The following is a 19,192-nucleotide window of genomic DNA, read 5'->3' as shown; positions in this document are numbered from 1 at the left end:
ATATAAGCACATCAAAGCTACTAATTCTCTTTTGAAGAACTGATGTACAACCTTGAATCATTGTATGGCGCAGTGACGTTATACCTGACGGGACCTTGTGCGAGGGCAGTTCACTATTATATACAGACGCGTGTCAGTCTCCATCAGTAACTATGGTTTCAGACATTATTTCTATTTCTCGTCTTCTAGCCAACATTGACACGGTGACCTCCTTCCACTTTCCCCACTCACACTCACTCACATACACACTACTGCGATGATACTCACCATTTTAATTCCTTTACCACACAAAAATACAGCAATTCCAATTTAATTCAATCAGTTTTAAGCACTTTTCAAACCTTGAAAACATAACAGTAAATGTGATTGCTGTGCGTCTTAATCATGGCGAGGTCACTTGGTTTGTTTTTCCCCCTCTGATGCGAGTCACCAGCGCCGGCAAGGCAGTAGATTGCGCAGTCATCTCCACAAAGGGGCAATAAGACAACCCAGCAACAGCACAAACTACTACCTCAACCAGAACAAGACACCCCGGCGGGTCTCTTCCTTCCGTCTCCCGTGTTTGTGATCCGGACCTCCGGTGTGCGTAAAAGCGCACGGGGCAACAGTGTGCGTAAAAACGTGCAAACGAGACAAAACCCCACCCAAGACATGGAAGAAGAAAAAAAACCCACCCCCTGTGCCTTTCCACATTTCCTGCGCCTGCTGCTCTCCTTAGATGACCCCCAGTGAATGTGACATATGGCTGCTTTGGACCGGACGGCGAGACACCAAGGGGTTCCTGTTAATCGGCAGTCATTAGTCAGATGCCAAAAAGGGAAATGACATTTATGTTAGTTTAAAAAAAATACGAAATAAGTTAAAAAATATATATATTGCAGTCATTTATGTACAATTAGCTCGATGGGAAATTCCGTGGGGAAAAAATACAAATTACGAAAATAAAAATCGCTTGGAAGACTTAACAAGAAACATCGTAAACTATTCTCATAACATATCTTCAACAAATATCCTAAAAAAAAAATAAAAAATACATATTAATACATGTTATAATAAGTAAAGATAAAAATAAATCACTTTATATTTCCATTAGTTTTTCATTCCTTTTAAATATGTAAGACATTTTTGTTTTTCCCAACGCCTAGCCGTGGCTCTTCCTCGCTCAGTCTCTCACCTTACGGTTGAACTGCAGGAGACATGTTTTATAATCTATTGTTGTCTACTCTATGTCTGCGTCACACAAAAAAACGATGTCCTCGCATTAAATCCACGCGGTTCAAGAGCAAAAAAACAAAAGATCTTCCAAGTCCGGATCTAGGTGAAATGACATTTTATGTCCTCATTCTATCCGCAAACGCCGGCAAGCAGTTAGTCTCTGAGCTGTGGGTGTGGAAAATGAGACGATTTAACGGAGCGGCGTGGATAAAATTCGCGGGGAACGTCGGGATGGGTGCAGGCAAAAGCAGAGATACGAGAAAACAAAGAGGTGCCACTCTGTTCGAGCTTCCCCAGGGACGAAAACGGCGCAGTGTGTCGATTTGTAGCGGTGCCGGGGAGCGTTCAACGTTAGCTTAAACTCTGGAGGACTGCCGTTGTCTGAGGAGCGGCAGATTTGTGATGCTTTTGCAAAAAGTCGCAGTAAACGCTTAAAGCTTTCCTCTGTTACGAAACATTTTCATGTTCCGCATATATTGGAATGAAAGAGATCGCTATCCTATCCTACTTTATACGGAGCACTAACGTGTCTGTTTTTCGTTCTCAGTGATATATCTTGTTGGTTATAGATCATCTTTGGCTCGCGTTGGCTTGTCCTCCCTATTGGTCAGTGAGATGGAACTGTGGTGTGTGTGGAACCTTGCAGCCACAAGAGGGCAGAAGAGCCGGCGGCTACTCCCTCCTGCTGGCCACATTGAGAACTACAGGTGAACTGCAACCCACACTTATATTCCTGTGAAATGTCAGGCAGCCATAACGTGATGCAGAGGTCAACTGTCACTGAATTACAGACTTGTGCTTAACCAAAAGCTGTAATAGATGAAGCGCTTTTAATATTGTTGTTGTGCTTGTACAATGACGATAAAGGCATTCTATTCTATTCTATAAACTAAATGATTACAATCCTATTATTTCCTTTACACTATGTAAAGATTACTGTGCTTCAATCACAGTACAGACAGAAAATGGAGTCTGTGTGCATGTAAACGCACTAAGTGAAAGAAAGCAGTACAGGAGCCGCAGGCAGCTTTACACAACTTTATTGAAGATTGTGTATAAATACACATGCACATTTCAAATGTAAACCCAAGTGAACTCAAGTGCAGCCAAACCTGGAAACCCTCATTATGTCATCATGCAAGGATGTCCGGGTTATTTTTACAAAAAAGTCCCAAAACAACAGAGCCATCCTTTTTAAAAAATATCCCGAATTCCCTCCCCGACAAGAGCACAGGCAAGACTGAGCAACGTGTGTGTATGTGTGTGTGTGGACTTAACCCACATCCCCCCCAACATTTTACGTCTTGCCACGATTTTAAATACATTGTTTATTATTAAATGCTTACATATAAATAAATAAACTTTATCAAATGTGCACTCACAGAGTGAACTCTTATGTACAGTATCGTATAGGCCTATAGTAGCAATCACATCTCACTTGATCAGAATGGGGTGAGTCGCCCAAAAAGCGAGGCAGGGCTCAAGCAACCTAAAGCCCATTGAAGTTAATGCACATAGATGGCACAGTACACATCTAGTATTCTGAGGCAACAATGGGCATAGTAATGCTGTTTACAATGGAAACAACAGGTAGAAAATGAAAACACTCCACCATGGAGAATAGATTTGAACATGGATGGAGGAATATCCTGCGACATTCTGCCACTAATTATTTTCACTGCATCATGATCCCGAAAAGCTGAAAGGTTTTCAGACAGACTCACCCCAGGTTTCAGTTTGATATCCATCCCCGCCTCCAACCCCCTCAGCAGTACCCATGAATTCAGACAGCTAATGTCAAAGGCAGAGAACCCATTCCCATCACATTCAAGCAAACTAAGAAAGGGAGCCGTTAAAAAAGAAACTCTGCCACTATTAAGAATCCAAAGGCATCATCCACATCTGTTCCATAGTCATTCCATTCAGCATACATTCTGGCCCTCTTGTGGATTTAAAAAAAGTTCAAGGTGAAGTTGCTGCAAGTAGAGCGTTACAAATATGAACATTCCTTTGCGTGTGTGTGTGTGTGTGTGTGTGTGTGTGGGTGGGTGGGTGTGTGTGGAGGAAGGGAGGAGGGGAAAGCCAGACAGATGGCGTGAAAGCTATGTGCAAAGAACAGGCGACTGGTCTGAGATTAAGAGTTAAGGCCGAGGTGATCCAAACAAGAGATGATCCATCTGATGTCGGTACGATCACCGATGTTCCTAATCTCACAGTGCCACCGATATGAGAGTGCAGAGCCAAAGGTAAAGCTTTAAATACTGCAGACGTACAAGAGCTGAAGAGGGGGAGCTGAGGGATCTAACCAGTCTGAAGGGAAATTCTCAACAGATTTGAACAATTGAACGTCAGGTTATTCCTAATTGAGATCCATTATGTTTGGTTGTTCTGTGCGGTGAGCTGAACAATGAGGAGGCCAGAGACAAAGCCTGACCGTTCAAATGTAAAAGCACGAGATCGCAGTAGCAGCTGCGCCAAGCGAGGACAGTTTGGCTGTTGGACACTGTTTAAGACCGCACGCACCGGGACTGTAGACGTCAGCTTACTAAAGGCAGCAGCATCCTAACCTTCATCATTTAGTGCCAGCAGACCCTCAAGAGACCAAGTCGATGGAGAACGATTGCAGTATGTCTGGCAATAGTACATAAAAAAAAGGAGGGTGGACGATTGGTGATTGTGCAATAAATTCTAAATAAGGTCTCAGCGCGTCGTGAAAACCAAATATAATTCAGTGTTTAAAATATTCACAAAATAAGAATAATGACTGTAAAAGGATATGCAAAACAATGCACTGCTCTCAATAATATCATATAAAAACACAAAAAGCTATGGGGGGGAATCTAAGGATCACAGTGATGCTGATGAATCCACCGTCAATCCTCCCAATCAATCCCTGGTGTCGCTCAGTGACGCGTCTCAGTGAGCGGGCGTAATAGAGCGATTTGTTTAGGGAAAAACAACACAAATGGACGTGGTTACACACTCTCGCACACACTACAGACGCATACATATACACACACGCACACAGTGATCCAACCACAGAGGAGGGCCCTGATTACTTAAGAGTTGCGTACCCTGGCAGCTCCCTGGCCCAACGGCCATCAGCCCCACAGTGGCTCTGCCTGTCGAGCGGCCGGCTCCTCGCCGCTGGGTGGGGCTGGTGGCGCCCGCCGCCGCCATGCTGTGTGTCCATATGGCTTTGCATGGAAAGATCCCAGTTTCTCTCTCCATTTATTCATGTCCCAGATTCCCCCTGCGTCTCAGTTGGTTTTCATGGTTACGTCTCGATTTGCTACCTGCTCCTCTTCCTCCCCCTCCTCCTCCGCGGCTGCAGCCGCCGCCTCATTGTCGTTCTTCCTGCGCCTGTTCTCGTTCAGGTCTTCCTCGTCGCTCTGAGCTGCCGCAGCCCCCTGAGCGGAGGAGGCGGCGGCGGCGGCCGCTGCCTTTCTCTCCAGCCTCTCTTCGCCTTCGTTCTCCCCGTTCTCCCCATCCTCCCCCTCCTCTTCCTCCTCCTCCTCCTCCTCTTCATCGCGGTCAAGAGAAAAGTAGCCGGTGCCTCTCACGGTGTCTTGGCGCTGGTAGAAGAGCACGTATCCTGCTTTGGACTGAGTAAGACATTCACGCCATTACCGCTTAGGCACTGTTACCGGGCAGACTTTCCTGGTTCAACACAACTCAATAACTTGTCACTCAATAAATGTTGAGAAATATAAAATATCCATGATTCTTTCATGTTATAGTTCAGTATGGTCAATGAGATTGCTTTTGGAATGTTTCTCCCCCCCTTAACATCAGAGCATCTTGAAGAGACCACAGATAGTTTGACTCTGGGCTCTCTGGCTTGTGTCATTGGCATGAAGTTGTTTATGTGTGGCAAAAATGTTAAGACGGACCAACAGGAACAGAGTGTCCAGGTTTTTTTCATTTCATTGTCGAGCGTAACACAAAAATGTACTATCTGCAGCAACAAAATTCCTATAATGCCTGTAAAGAGTACAGCAGTCTCAGATGTAAGAAGAAGTAACTTTAGAAGTATAGCAACTCACCACTATTTGATCTTCACTGGCAGGAGACACGCTGCTGTCGTCAAAGTTGTACCACTTGCTGTCGTCTTTGTTCTTGGCATAGGCAGTATCTGAGCGGCACAAGATGAACGTATTCCACATTACTAGACTGCAAAAATGCTGAGCTAATGAGACATCTTTACAAATAGTCAAGTGGGATGAAAAATGAAAACGCTAAATGAAAAGAAGACATTTAAATGAATTTGTGTGTGTGTGTGTGTGTGTGTGTGTACTCTTACAGTGGCCTCCACCCATTCCGCCATAGTGGTTGGACACAGCGATGAGGTCATAGCGACATGGCCCAGCGTTGGGGTTGATTAAGAACTCTGACATGTCTAGATCGCTGCAGGAAAGATAAGTTGAGTTTAATAAGAAAATAAATTGAGCCTGGTTAAGTTTTCAATAACAGTGGTCATTGTTGAGAACTGTTGTGGTGTGTTGCCTGATGAAACTTATTTCATTGAAGAAAATCCTAATCTAAGCATCTCATAACACTTAAAGCTGCATGACCGCATGTGTGTTTGTATAAATGTAGTGGTACTTGTGTGCGTTTGTGTACCTGAGTGGAAAGTCCACCAGCGAGTCCAGTTTGTCCCTCATGTAGCGGCTGTACGAGAAGCGTTTCAGGTGGACCACCAACACCGGCGGCAGAGACCACAGGTCCAGCTTCTTTGTGGCTTGTTGGTGCTGCTTACAGTTCGGACAATACCTGCAAACAAAATCCAAGACGGTCACACACCGGCAGCGGCGTTGGACTAATGGACCGGGGAGTAGGGAGCGTTTCAAATTCTCACCATGGGTCTTCTGCTCCCAGCTTCTCCTTGGTGGTGAACAGCTCGATGCAGTCCTTCAGCTTGAAGAAAGCCTTCTTCTGAGGCTTGTACTCCATACTCTCATGCTTGTCAAAGTCCTGCTCAAAGCAAGACACGCACACAGCTGCTATGTTACCCAGCGACTGGACAATTAAGTCATTCTCCCAAAATAGAAGATGGGTGGCACACGCACACTCTATATCGCACGGCCTTATCTGAGTTATGTCTTCACGTATGGAAAGCAGTGTATATTTTTAGACTCTAGCTCACTGGCAGATGTGCTTATTCATTCTCTTTTGCAGTGAGCGAGGCAGGGGTTCCATGCCTGCTGCTGCCCGGATCAACCTGTGACCTTTTTAATTCCGCTTTTTTCACGGGGCCTCCATGCTGCTCGTGTCTGGGTCACACCGACAAAACTCGGGCGCTTGATGATTCACCGTCCTTTGTCTAGGTTGGGGGGCATGCCCACTGAAATATGAGCCGGCTGCTGTGCCACATTGATCCTGTATCTAATTTAAAAAAAGGATTACGATTCTGATGCCGTCTTACCTCCACGACAGTCTCGTCAAAGTACTTCTTCTTGATCTCAGGATCCCAGTCCAAGGAGAGATAGGAGCGGTCTGTGAGGGAGATACATAATCCATCACATTTCTGTCATTTACTCGCTATCCATTTATATTTTGGCTTCATCTATCGATCTGTCTCTACTCCCTCCTTCACTCTAGTGCCTACCGCTGAGTCGGAGGTGGCCCTCGTCGAAGCGGATCTGCCTGGTGTCCTCCTTGATGACGGAGAAGTCTGTCTTCCCCATGTTGTTGAACTGGAATGTGAATAGTCTTTTTCGGTTGTGCCCGGCCGTCTGTTGGGCTTTGATGGAGTTCTGCGGGCCGCCCACGCCGTTCTCCACTTCGTTGTCCCCACCCACAGAGTCTTCCGATTGGCTGTTATCGTTCTCCGAGGGCAGCTCTTGATCCTGACTGGACTCGTCATCCTGCTCGTCAGTTTCCATCTCACCTAAAAGAAGGCAGAGAAGTTTGTTGTAAATTGTTATTGTTAATGGTGAATAACGACGGCTCCTATAGTAATGAAGTATCTGTGTGTGCTCACTTGGTGACCCCTCCTCCAGTAGTCCATTGGTGACATTGCCGTTGACAGTGTGTTGCTTGGTTGGCTGTATCTCTTCACACTCCTCCTCCTCCTCCTCTTCCTCCTCCTCCTCCTCCTCCTCCTCTACAGATGATCGCACATACCGGCTGCAAAGGCACAAACATGTTCACGCAAATTTATCTTAGATTGATTTAAAAACAAGTTGAGCAAAACAGACCCCTCCCTCGGCTATTGGTGAACTCCCACGTGGAATGATCTAATCCATGGGGAAAAGAACGTACCATAGACGCAGGAGCAGCATGTTGTAGAGTTTGTCTTCACTGAGTGTTCTGGGGACAGCGATGAGGAAGGGCTGTCCGAAAAGTGGCGTGCTGGTGTGGTTGTAGCCCGTCTGTTTGTACTTCTCTCGCAGGTGTACGGGGATCACTACGTGGTCTGTGTCCTCCACTCTGTTCACGGCCACCTCAAACCTGCGGACAGAAGTTTGGATCTGTATTACTCTGCCTTTACTGTATGCTTTACTGTGAATAAAGTGATTAAAAACGCGGAGCAGTCGGGTGATTTCACTCACACATAGATATCGTCTCTCTCCATGATGCTGCTGAGGTTCTCGTTTGTGGCAAATATCCGGTGGAAGCGGTGGTTGTAGATGTCTGTTACAATCATCTGAGGGACCAGTGTTGAAATAAAATAGTGAGAAATGGGTTTTCCTAAATTGTCTTTGTCTAACTAGCAGTTATTTTCTTATGGCATTTTGCATTTCTCATTTTTTTCCAATATTATAACGAGAAGGGATCCAACATTCAATTTCGCTGCTGGCTGCTGAAGATGCGTTGGCAAGGAAAGTGAGGAAAGGGAATAGCCTATTTTGGCCCTGTGCTCCCTGGGGAGAAGTCAGCAATACAGCGCCGTAGCTAATAAGAGAGCGGAGTTATAGACCAGAGCAAAGCTGACGTTGATGGTTTTACCTTCTCAGCAGGCACTCCAGACAGGCTGGAGAGGGAGGTGCACAAGTCGGAGATGTAGCCCACCTTTGGCACGGTCAGCTTGTACTGCAAACACAAAGACAAACACAGCTCTTTTAACTGCTGAAAGATGAAATTGCGGCGTCCAAGAGCTTATCAGAACTATGCCTTTACCTGTGTGTGTTTAGCCAGAGGGTCCAGTCTGACCAGGTAGACTTCCAGTGTGCGCTCCTTCTTCATGGGCAGTGGTAGGGTCAAGTAGCAAAAAGGGTCAAAAGTCACAGAGACCTTGGCGCAGACGGGGCATACCAGCGTGGACTTGAAAAGGCCGTGGAAGATGTCCACAATGATTGAGTCGTTCCTCTTGATGTGGTTCTCCCACGCCTCCTCTGCCACCACCTGGGACAGAAACGGGCAGAATAAAGTGATATTTACAGGGTCATGAAAGCAAGCCACAATAAAACTTCAATACATTTTCTTCCCGGTCCCTTTTATTACCTTATCAGGTCTGCCGTCAGCATCCTTGAGCTGGATGTATGGCTTCTTCCTGATGCGGTTCAGGTCCTCGTGAAGGCCGTCCAGGAGGAAGGCCAGCAGCTCATGCGAGTCCTGCTGTTGGTAGCCAGAGAACTGTGGGGCAAAGCGGCCCACCTGGGTCTGCAGGTTGGACAATAACACTTGATACTTTGAGCGCTGCATCTCTACATTCAACTGATTCTTTCTAACTGGTTTTAAGGATGACAAATAGCTCGATACACTGTTTAGGTTAAAAAGTGAACGTTTCCTTTCACTTCAGTATGCACACAGCATCAGTCACCTTGAAAGGCCTCGGAGTGACGTAGCTGAATTTGCCCGACCACAGTTGCTTAATCAGCTCAGCGTAGACTCTGGCGATCTCTCCCTTCATGCCCAGCGGGTTGTCCTCGTTCAGCTCGTCTGTGTACTTATCTTTGAGGAAGAACTCCGTCAGTGGAGGGATATTGCTTAAACACTGAGGGGGGGCGTAAAGAAAGGAGAGAAAATATAGGCAGCAGCACTTTTCCACATCTGTCTTGTCTCCAGATGATCTTTTTGAGACTCTAACATAATAAAAACGCTTTCCAAGCCTGTCCCGTGTTGAGGCGTGACGTTACCTGCACAGCAGAGTTCATGAAGCAGGTGTTGCCCAGGTTGGAGAGTCCACAGAGGCCTGAGCGCTCACTCTGCCTGCCCTGGTCTGAGTAGTCATAGCTGTTACTGTATGGGTGGTAGGACGGCAAACTATAGCTCGAATTCTTCACACTATGTAACAAACACACAGATGCAAACACAAACAAACAGGTTATGTATGGTTGAAATGCTGTCTGCCACTTAAAACAAGGAAAAGGTAGTGAACATACTAAGCAAAGACAAATGACAAACATTACGACCCTATAAGTCCTTTTTTAGTATTTTATGACCAAGATCAATTCATCTATCAGAAACTACAATCCAAGCCACTCTCATGCTATTCAGCAGTCAAAGCTGTTTCCAGAGGAAAAACGAGCCCTCCCCCCAACTGCAGCAATCAGAACACCTCTGGGAATGCTGCAAGGTGGCATTGGTATTTTCTGGCTCCCACTGGTCAATGGAGACGGTTGTGATAGCGGTGGAAGCAGTGACCTCGCAGTTCAGCACACGGTCCACCCTCCTGTTGTCCAGCTCCACCGCTTCAGGCCTCAGGCACCACCAGCAACACAGGAGCATGACATCTCAGCCCCGCCCCGGCCCGTGCCGGCCCGCATGTCAGCACAAAACCAAATTACCAGCAGCCTGTGTGGGGTTCTGTTCAGGTCCCGTGTGTGCAGGATCTCGCTCTTAGTGGCCAAGAAGAAGAGTCCGGCTCCACGGGCCACTGTAGTATCCCAGCTCAACTCAGTGCAGCTCCAGTAACAGTTTGAATCTGGTCCAAACTAAGTCAAGATCCAAATATGACTTTAAAGCTCAAGTCCAGTCCAGCTGTGCTCACACACAAACACACACGCTCTCTCCCCTCTAGTCTATTTAGACCTCACTAAGCATCCCCCTTCTTCTCTTTCCCCCCCTTCTTCTTTTTCGGGGTAGACTGCCTGTCATCCTGCTATCCTCTCTGCCTCCGATCACATCCCCGTGTCCTGTCCTGTCCTCTGGTCCCCGCTCGGTCCACTGCTCCTCCCTCTGGCCTGCCTGCTGCTCTCTTTGCTGCTCTACGGCTACCAGCAGATATTTATAGCAGCATCAGCATCAGCAGCAAGGATGCTCAAGACTACAGCTACCGGAGCTGGAGGTGCACCGAGAGTGAGAGAGGAAGGGGGAGAGGGAGGGAAGGAGGGGTGGGTTTGAGAGAGGCAGCGAATGGGGGGTGAGGGGGGACAGTACAAGGGGTGGGGGGGGGGCTGACAGAAGAGAAATGAGATGGGGATGGAGGGAGCAGCTGATCTACTGCATCCAGCTGAGGCTGCAGTATTCATTGGCCTGACTTGCTTCTATCACTGTGTGTCACCGTCACTCTACCCTGCTCTCTCTCTCCTTCACATACGCACACATTGACACATTCACACTTGTTCACGCATTATCTTCCACGCTTTTCTTACACTTGTGTACACGTATTATACTATCCCACACATGAGGACACAAAATCAGACAAATTCTCTTGCTTGTCCGGCCCTAAGCTACATTCTGACTCTGCACACCGGCTCTTTAATGTGCTGTGCCTGCCTCTACAAGCCCCTTTTTATGGAAGGGTAACATAAACAAAGACTTAAAAGAAAGCTTTGGTTTTATTGCAGTGGCCGGTGTCTGTGCAGGCAGCGAAGGGAGCCAAGAGCAGATGAAATGTATTCTGAAGGTCACTTTTACTGCAGAACATGTGCATTGCAATGAGCTCGGATGAGGGATGAGGTAAAGAGGGAGTGACCACGAGAAAAAGACAGAAACAGAGAGGGAGAGAGAAGAGTCCCCGACAGAGGGGACGCTTGCCTTGCGAGACGCCGACACTAAAAGCTATTGCAGAACGCCGCTGCTGAAACTAAGCCGTCCAGGAACCACAGCATGAAAAGAACGAGCTTCACGTGGCACGTTCATGTGGCATCGCCTCAAATGAGGGAGAGAGGCCCCATGCATAATTCAGAGGAAATGATGGCGCTGGCAGTACAGCGACTCTAGGATAGAAGAGCTACTGGGAAATGAACCTCCAATTTCCCCAAGTCACTCATTCCGTTCGCTGCAATGCACAATTCAACACTGCTCAGACAAAAAAGGTACCAAACCATATAAGGCAGAGCTGTGAAATAACAAAGGGCAACTCCTACGGCTTTATGCTGCAACTGTACATCATCCGCACGAGTCAGCACTATACTGTATAACAATTGGGGAGATTTTCTTTAACTGGACACATAATTAATGGAGGTTAGACTGTCAATATTGATCTATTTCCCCAAGGGTTAGCCGAGCTTTTGGCAATTATTTCTACATTCAAACTGTATTTGGAAACGCTTTGCCGATTGTCTATAACTAACACACACACACACACACACATCACAGATACGCACTCCTGCATGCAGCAAACTACACACATTAAGAAGAAAAGAGGAAAGGAGAGAGTAAAATCTACAGGACAGCACAGTTGAAAGCTCCATCCACAGTCCAGCAGCACTCTGGCTTAACGCTCACAGAGCCTCTGGGTTTCACTGCTGTAGTAGCAAACAAGTTTGTGATACGTGCAAACCATAATGGTCCATTTAAAGGACTTCCATCGACAGAATGCTGCAACTTACGAAAAACGATGTCAGTGACCTAGTTCAGTAGTAACATGGCCACGGTGTCACTTTTAAGATTCCTACCATAAGAACTAAAAAGGCTTTAGACAATCTGAGCCAGGGCTGCACGGTTCCACATATTTAAACATGTAGCCTTATGTTCTATTTACAGGATTAATATAGTAAATGTGTTGGCAATGTTGTAATGACTCTGAAACTTTTTGTGTGCCACAAACAGGGCACAATCAACGACCATTTAGGGGCCCAGAAATGGACCGAGGAAGACCGCAATCACAGATGTTTGCTGTTGAGCTGTCCTGAGAGATCAGGTAGAATCTCGTAGTAGTAACATTAGTCCTACTTTCTAAGACCAGCAGAAAAGGAAAGAATCCAAAGTGGGAAATACCTCCCCGGTCTCCAAATGTAAACATTGATGCATTATGTGGCTCATCACCTGCCGCGTGGGGACACAACACGCAGGTGCAATGATCCTGTGCCAAGTGTGCATTTGCTTTGGAGGTCTGCCCCCCATACTGTGGGAGACATTTATAACTTTAAAGCTGTAATTGCACGCAGAATAAGCGAGGGCAGATACAGTAAGGGTGAAATAAAAATTTCTGACCTTAACCCTAACCCTCAATTACGGCGACATAATCATCACATGCGCAACAGTCGTGCAGCCCTGGTGTGTGTAATCAATCAGTAAGCTGTAGATCATTAACTAATATGGCTAAATGCTGACTAACGCACCCAGAGGCTCTGACAGGCCATTTATAGAGAGCACTGCTGTCACTGGAGAAAATTCCAAAGGGATCAATCCCACGTAAGCCCCTCCCCCTCCCTGCGATCAGCTCTTTCAGCTGAAACAGCATCATCAGGAGAAAGAATAAAGCCCCACACCAACAGCCAGAGGTAGACCAGCCCAAAAACAAAACCATGCTGGAAGCTGATGCTGAATTTAGGAATGTGTGAAGGTGAAGACAGGTGTGTCCTTTATTTCTGTAGGGAAATAAAGTGACTTTATTATGCAGTCACTTGGGTTATTATTATATATCACTATATAATAATAAAAGTGTCTTTATCTAACTATCACTCTGGACTCTGTGGTGCGTCTGATAGGACCCAAAGGTCTGTGGTGAACTCTGGTCTGGGCTCTATCTCTGGCTGGCGGCGCCCCAGCCCCACCCCTCAGTCTGCCATTCACCCACTACTCAGCCTTACTTCCTGCTGTTGAAGCTGCTGTTATGATTGTTTGTGAGAGATGAAGGCGAGATCTTTGGCAAAGCAGAGAGATTGGAAGCACCAGATGACCTTCAAAAGATAAAGAATAGATCATGAGTTAGAGAGGAAGAAAATAAGGTGCTCTCCAGAAAGCTGTGTGAGGGGCAATTAAATAAAAGTGAGATGTGTAAAAATGAGTGGAGGGATGTGGCAGCAACATAAGGCCAAGCAAACGAGTTCGACTGAAGCAAAGTCAGAGAGGGGAAACACTCTTTGAAGATGATGAGGTGCTGTAGTGACTCAACAATTAGCTTTTGCAATTTCCAAAGAGGAAGACGGAGTTTCAGATAGCTTCCAGATTAAGATATCAGTTTTACTCTACTATACTAAATGCACTGGGGGTAGAAATACAGGACAACTGTAAGAGGAAAGCTTGGAACTAACTTGTCGTAAAATATCACTTACTTCTTCTAGAGATATGTGATTCACTTACTTGGGTGCCGTGCAGCCTCTGGGCCACGAGCCGTCCTCGTTCTTCTGCTCTATTACAAGAACCTGTAACAGAGGAGAAAGATTTGAAGTTGACACCTGCATTTTCTGCATTTTGAGCGCCAGAAGTGTTTTCAATTTAACTACTTGAAAATAGAGCACTGAGGAATGTTGTCATAGACATTTAAATTTATAGATGACGGATGACAAAAACTGAGATGGTGACCAAGGGAATAAATGAGATGATGTCATGGCTGTTGAGCACAGATGAGATAAGACAAAGTTCCCAAAATATGATACAATATAACGTCAAGACAACAAAACAGGAAAGGCCAGGTGTAGAGTTGAAAGATGTGGAGTTGTTGAACCTCTCAACACTTGCACTCACTTATTTCTAAGGAACCTATTGGAAAACAAATAATCCGTCACAACTGACACTTAAGTGCTTGATTTGACTACATCCTGCTTGGAGTTGGATGGATCTCATCCACTGTTGCACTTAGGTGAGGATTTGCTCAATACAAGCTGAAAAGGCTTGACAAACCTTTGGAACAGCTGCTGTTGAATGGGACAGCACTCCAGCATTAATCCTCCTGGCCCATTGTAGCCAGTTGTCCAAATTAATCAGAGCTTGTTATGAGACAAAGTGTGGATCTGGTTGAGTCCCAAGTGGATGCACTTTACATGCTGGTTCAAATTCCACATATAAGGGTGGTTAAGCATAGATCAAGACTGTTTATGTAATTATGACAAAACTTGATGTGATGAAGCAGAGGCTCAGTTTAGACTCATGGTTCTACCACCAGTAACAGCAGTTTGTTTGAAGGAAATCGGAAAAGCAGGCAGCTTGTATGAATAAATAACAGCCACACCGGTACCCAACAGTGACCTCTGCTGGTTAAATGATTTATAAAGTCATAAAATGTTGCTTCATTCATCAGTTCCCTTGTGCTGACCTCTAAGTACAGACTGAGAGAACACAAATATATCATATACATAAAAGTAAATATGAGTGTGTAGGTAGCTGCTGTGAAATGAAGGCGGAGATATTCTGACCTGTCCTTGGTAGAGGCCTGCATCTTGGATGGTGCTGTCAGGTTTGTTGAGAGGCTCGAAGGTGTTGCTCATGTACCTGTTCCACAGCCTGGTCTCCCTCTCATCAGAGATGCTGAACAGCTTCCTCATCTCCTTCTCTATCATTTCTGCAAAGCAACATCAAGGAATACAAGAACATTTTAGGAAATATGCACACACTGCATATTTCTGGAGCATAACGGTTATTTGCTTAACACTGCTTCAATCAAACGACAGTGATTATCTTACAGGAGCTAAATTGTTTCCAATTAGTATGAAGCATTATTACACTGACGTGAAGCAGAGTAAAACCTTCTCTCTACTCTGAAATGTGTGTGTACACATTTCCAGTTTCATAACAATGACATATTCCACGCGTGTAATCATTACTTTCAGCGTGGGTGTTCAGGTATGCATGTGTGTGCCTGAACACATCCTCTGTGCCTCAGGGAACATGTTCCTGGCAGTTCTTGTAGGAAACAAATATTAAGTGTTGATGAACAGTTTTTGTTATGACCCGAGTTATTTACAAGATCCTGTTTAGGTGGACAATAAAATGAATGGGTTCCCTTTTGGGGGAAAACAAAAAACTTGTGGGTCGAGTCACGTCAGGTAAGGTCAGGTTCATTCATGAAACTAATTTAGAGACAGCATGAGTTGAGTCGAAGTACAACGATGAATAATTTGACCAAAAACCCAACAAAAGTGACTCCAAGGGGACTCCAGCCTACCTTTTCTTAATGAAGTTACAAGACATTTTACAGATACAAGTACAAGTACAGAAACGGAATTGAAATGAAATGGAAGACCCTGACCCACCTATCGTGTCGGCTTTACTGAAGCGTCTGGTGACCACGCTGTCCATGTTGCTGTCTTCACAGAGCTTCAGCTCCGTCAGGTACACCTCCACCTTACAGTGCTTCACAAACATCCCTTGCTCAACCACCTTGGAGGGCGGGGAAAAACAAAACAATGATGTTATGAACTGTCAAAAATAATCCATATGCCATAATTAAACAAATACAATTAAAGTACATGTAAGCAAGCATATTCACAGAATGACATTACATTACACAAGCATTCCATCTGATTAACCCTTTTAACCTTTATACAGAGTCATACACCTTTTCATATTACTGATGTTGATCACATGAAGAAAACATTCAACTGATTGCATTAACGGAAAAGCTTGGAACTTGAACATAGTGTAGCTGGTAGACCAAGAAGCAAGACCTGACTTGCAATTGATACCAAAACGACCTCTCTGCTATCGAGCTAAGCTATGTTGCTATAGTTGATAACAGTATCCTATAGTTTCTTCGCGGTAATAAGCTCATAATAAGCTTACCTATTCTAACACACGCTTTGGCAGGTATAAAAATCTACACTGGCGTATTGTTATAATGTAGTCGATACCATAAACAATAAGAAGTGGCCGGTGACTGTTGGGACATAGCAGCTAATGTCTACTCTGACACCAGAGGAAAGTTTGCTGCCCCGGTTGGCACTGGTTTGAGTCTCCTGATAGGAGCGGAGTCGGCATGAGGCGCCTAAATTAGCAACAGCTCGTGGAAACAGCTGAGGGGTCCCAGCCTATTTATTTCACTGCTGAGCCCCTCCAGCACAAATACACGCACACGTATGTATATGTACACACACACACACACACAGTACCAACGTCCCTGTGAACTTCCAACAGCCACGCGCACACACACACACACACACACACACACACACACACAAAGCTCAGATTCTGCCCCCCCCCTGCCCTTCTCCTTCCTGACATCAGATCCCCCATGAGCCCATAGTGCCCATTTGCACAATACCCATGTGTTTGTGAGCGAACAGCAAAAAACAACTCATCACCAAACCCTGACAGAATTTCTCAAAGTAGACCTGAGTGAGAATCATTTACGCAACGCCCCCTTGGTTTTCTCTCTTCCTCTGACACTGCTATCAGTATGACCTCAGCTGGCATTCCTCCACTCCAAAAAAAACAAGGACGAGCAGGAACACTCGGCCGGTGTTGGACATCAAACGCGAAGATGACTGTGCGAAAAGCCGAATCGCGCCAGCAGCCGTGACCACAATCTTTCTAAATCCTTGTGCTGCCCCCTGTGGCCCAGGAATACAATCCCACGAAATGAGATGAGGCATTGGGGGAAAAATAAAGAGGAAAAAATGATAATGAACCTCCTGCATGTTGTGTCTCGCAGATCGCTCCATGTAGCTTTTCAGTCATCCAGGACGTCGCCTGAAAATAGAAACCCTACAGCCACCCGATACGTCCCGCGACATACATGGCAAAATGGGAGGGTCGACGGAAGGGGGCAGAAATAACGGGAGAGTGACAGAGAGAAAGAGAGAGAGAGAGAGAGAGAGAGAGAGAGAGAGAGAGAGAGAGAGAGAGAGAGAGAGAGAGAGAGAGAGAGAGAGGAGTAGAAGAAGAAAGCTAGCTCATAGCCATAATGCCATGATGACTAGTGAGATTTGAAACTGGGATTGTGAACGCTTAGTCCTGTGAATTTGTCAATATCCGCACCATCATTAAAAATTCCGCTAAAGCAATCAGCTGCTAATACACTCCACCAAAAAGCCTTTATTGTACTGTTGCACATGTTATCTCTAACCCTGTAGGAAGGTAATGGGCCTCATACCATGAATGAAACTGTAGAAAATCAATGAAAAGCAACACCACTGGATGTGCTGTACGTGTGCTCTACATGTTTATTTCAATAGATCATATATGTAATAACGTAAGTAGGTCTTCTGTATCATTTGCTTATGTCGCCGACGGTTCTATGTTGAGAAACACTGACCCATAAACTCAAGTTACAACTGTGCTGCAGTTCCTATTAGCCTGGATTTGTCCTCTTCCAAATACCACAAGCTATTAACACTCTATAGCTGGTGACAACAGCTCCGGCATCAGAGAAAACCACCTCTGCTATATGTACTGTTGTCAGCGCAGAACAATCTCAGACAATCCAACTCCATTCATGTTGTTTGCGGTCATGACAGAGCTCCTACCTTGCGTGCGATTGGCTCCTGGTTGTCTGACAATGCATACCAGCTGACTAGCTTATTCCAGCCCTCTGTGGGGACCAGGATGTAGTCAAGTTCATCAATGAGGTGCTCCTTGATGGCCAGCACGTCCCCATCTAGAGGGAGGGAGACAGAGGGAGAGAAAGCTTATTCAGTCAGACTGACAGTCTCACAAACAAAGACAAAAGGTATGCAGTAGAGCTTTCTATGTTTATCCCCAAAAGGCTGCACTATACAATAAGTGAGCAACACTGATGTTGTTCTCTTTGTGTCTTCTTCTGGAATGGCAAGGCTACACTAACCTGGGATTCCTGATGCTTCACACAGTATTTACAATATATACACTAGAAATGGTGGCAAAAGAGGCATAGACCCTTTTGACCCATCTTACCTCTGAGAAGACCAGCATTATCAACCGGCCCCGGGTAGACATTCTGATCACCCATCTGATATTTATCCCAGCTGTCAAATCCCACATATTTCTTCCACTGTTTGAACCAGTGACTGTCCACCAGGTACCTGCAGGGAATGCAAGCAGCAACAATTTAACAACCTAGGTAGCATTCTGGACTTATGTCAAACAAGATGGGACAGTTAATTGAGAGGTGCAAGTGCAGTTTTAGGAAGCAACAAATCTCAGATTGATCCTACGAGGGCTTGACTCTACGCTATCCCACCATCATTACATTGAACTAATATGGCTGCGGGTGTCTTACAGTACCCAGATTGATTGTTGTAACGGTAGCACGGTTGACGCGGAGTTGAGTTCAGGTTGCTGCATGCCTGGCCAGCTGGCTCTGTGATTCTGACAGGTGCCTTTTCCCCCCCAGACTCCGCCCTGCCGAAGTCGACGGACGAACCCACTGACTGGCAAATCACTTGGAAGCTTTCGGTTTACTGCTACTATTCTCTATCAGTCTACTATCTAAAAGGCAACGCAAGCTTACAGAGAACTTGTCGCCGATATAAAACAGAGTTATGAATTGTTAGGTAGTGGGTATAGTCGATAGAATGCCATATTGAGGGGATATGTCGTTCTTCGGTAATAGTCTCTCAGCTAGCGTTAGCTTAGCCGTCGTTAGCCTTCCAAGCTGACACACATGAAGCTGACAGCTAGTTCGGAGCTAACTGTCAACACGGCCCGTCACCTCCGCTTTGCCCTCCTTCCGAGCGTTGACAGCCGCGGTAGAACGAGCCAACGGCCCCGCGGTAACTTGGAAAAGGTTTCAGCTCAAGCCTTACCAGGTGTCTCCTTTTCTTAGCTGTGTTTTTAACAGTGCCGCGACCTCTCCTCTCTGGGTATCCAGATCAGCCGCTCCTCCTTCCGCCATCTTTCCTCAGACATCACCCGCTGCATGGTGGGAAAGCGCGGGGCGTCACCGAGGGTACGTTTAGCGTGACGTAGTGGGTTTTAGCCAATCAGCAGCGCTTGGGCAGTAAGGGAG

The 19,192-nt window shown here is 45.9% G+C and overlaps 1 protein-coding gene across 2 annotated transcripts; it reads right to left on the bottom strand.

Moving 5' to 3' along the window:
- Positions 1–2,239: 2,239 nt before the first annotated feature.
- Positions 2,240–19,098, bottom strand: usp15 (ubiquitin specific peptidase 15). 2 transcript variants are annotated; one of them, XM_076151861.1, is made up of 22 exons: positions 18,990–19,098; positions 18,139–18,266; positions 17,733–17,863; positions 15,522–15,648; positions 14,685–14,830; positions 13,633–13,694; positions 13,140–13,229; positions 9,297–9,444; positions 8,981–9,154; positions 8,662–8,820; positions 8,338–8,562; positions 8,167–8,250; positions 7,770–7,864; positions 7,480–7,668; positions 7,199–7,344; positions 6,824–7,105; positions 6,641–6,711; positions 6,074–6,189; positions 5,839–5,988; positions 5,519–5,622; positions 5,262–5,350; positions 2,240–4,820 (listed from the first exon to the last, which is right to left on the bottom strand). In XM_076151861.1, exons 1-22 carry the CDS (start codon positions 19,076–19,078, stop codon positions 4,476–4,478), a joined length of 3,150 nt encoding a protein of 1,049 aa, XP_076007976.1. In that variant the 5' UTR covers positions 19,079–19,098; the 3' UTR covers positions 2,240–4,475. The 2 variants fall into 2 exon arrangements, with proteins under 2 accessions (XP_076007976.1, XP_076007984.1); XM_076151869.1 differs by lacking the exon at positions 13,140–13,229.
- Between the last annotated feature and the right edge of the window lie 94 nt (positions 19,099–19,192).

Source organism: Genypterus blacodes, unplaced genomic scaffold (genome assembly GCF_046128005.1).
Source record: "Genypterus blacodes isolate CSIRO-AG114 ecotype Tasmania unplaced genomic scaffold, CSIRO-AGI_Gbla_v1 ptg000007l_1, whole genome shotgun sequence".
Taxonomy (NCBI): Eukaryota; Metazoa; Chordata; class Actinopteri; order Ophidiiformes; family Ophidiidae; genus Genypterus; species Genypterus blacodes.
This window is presented reverse-complemented; position numbering and strand designations above follow the sequence as displayed.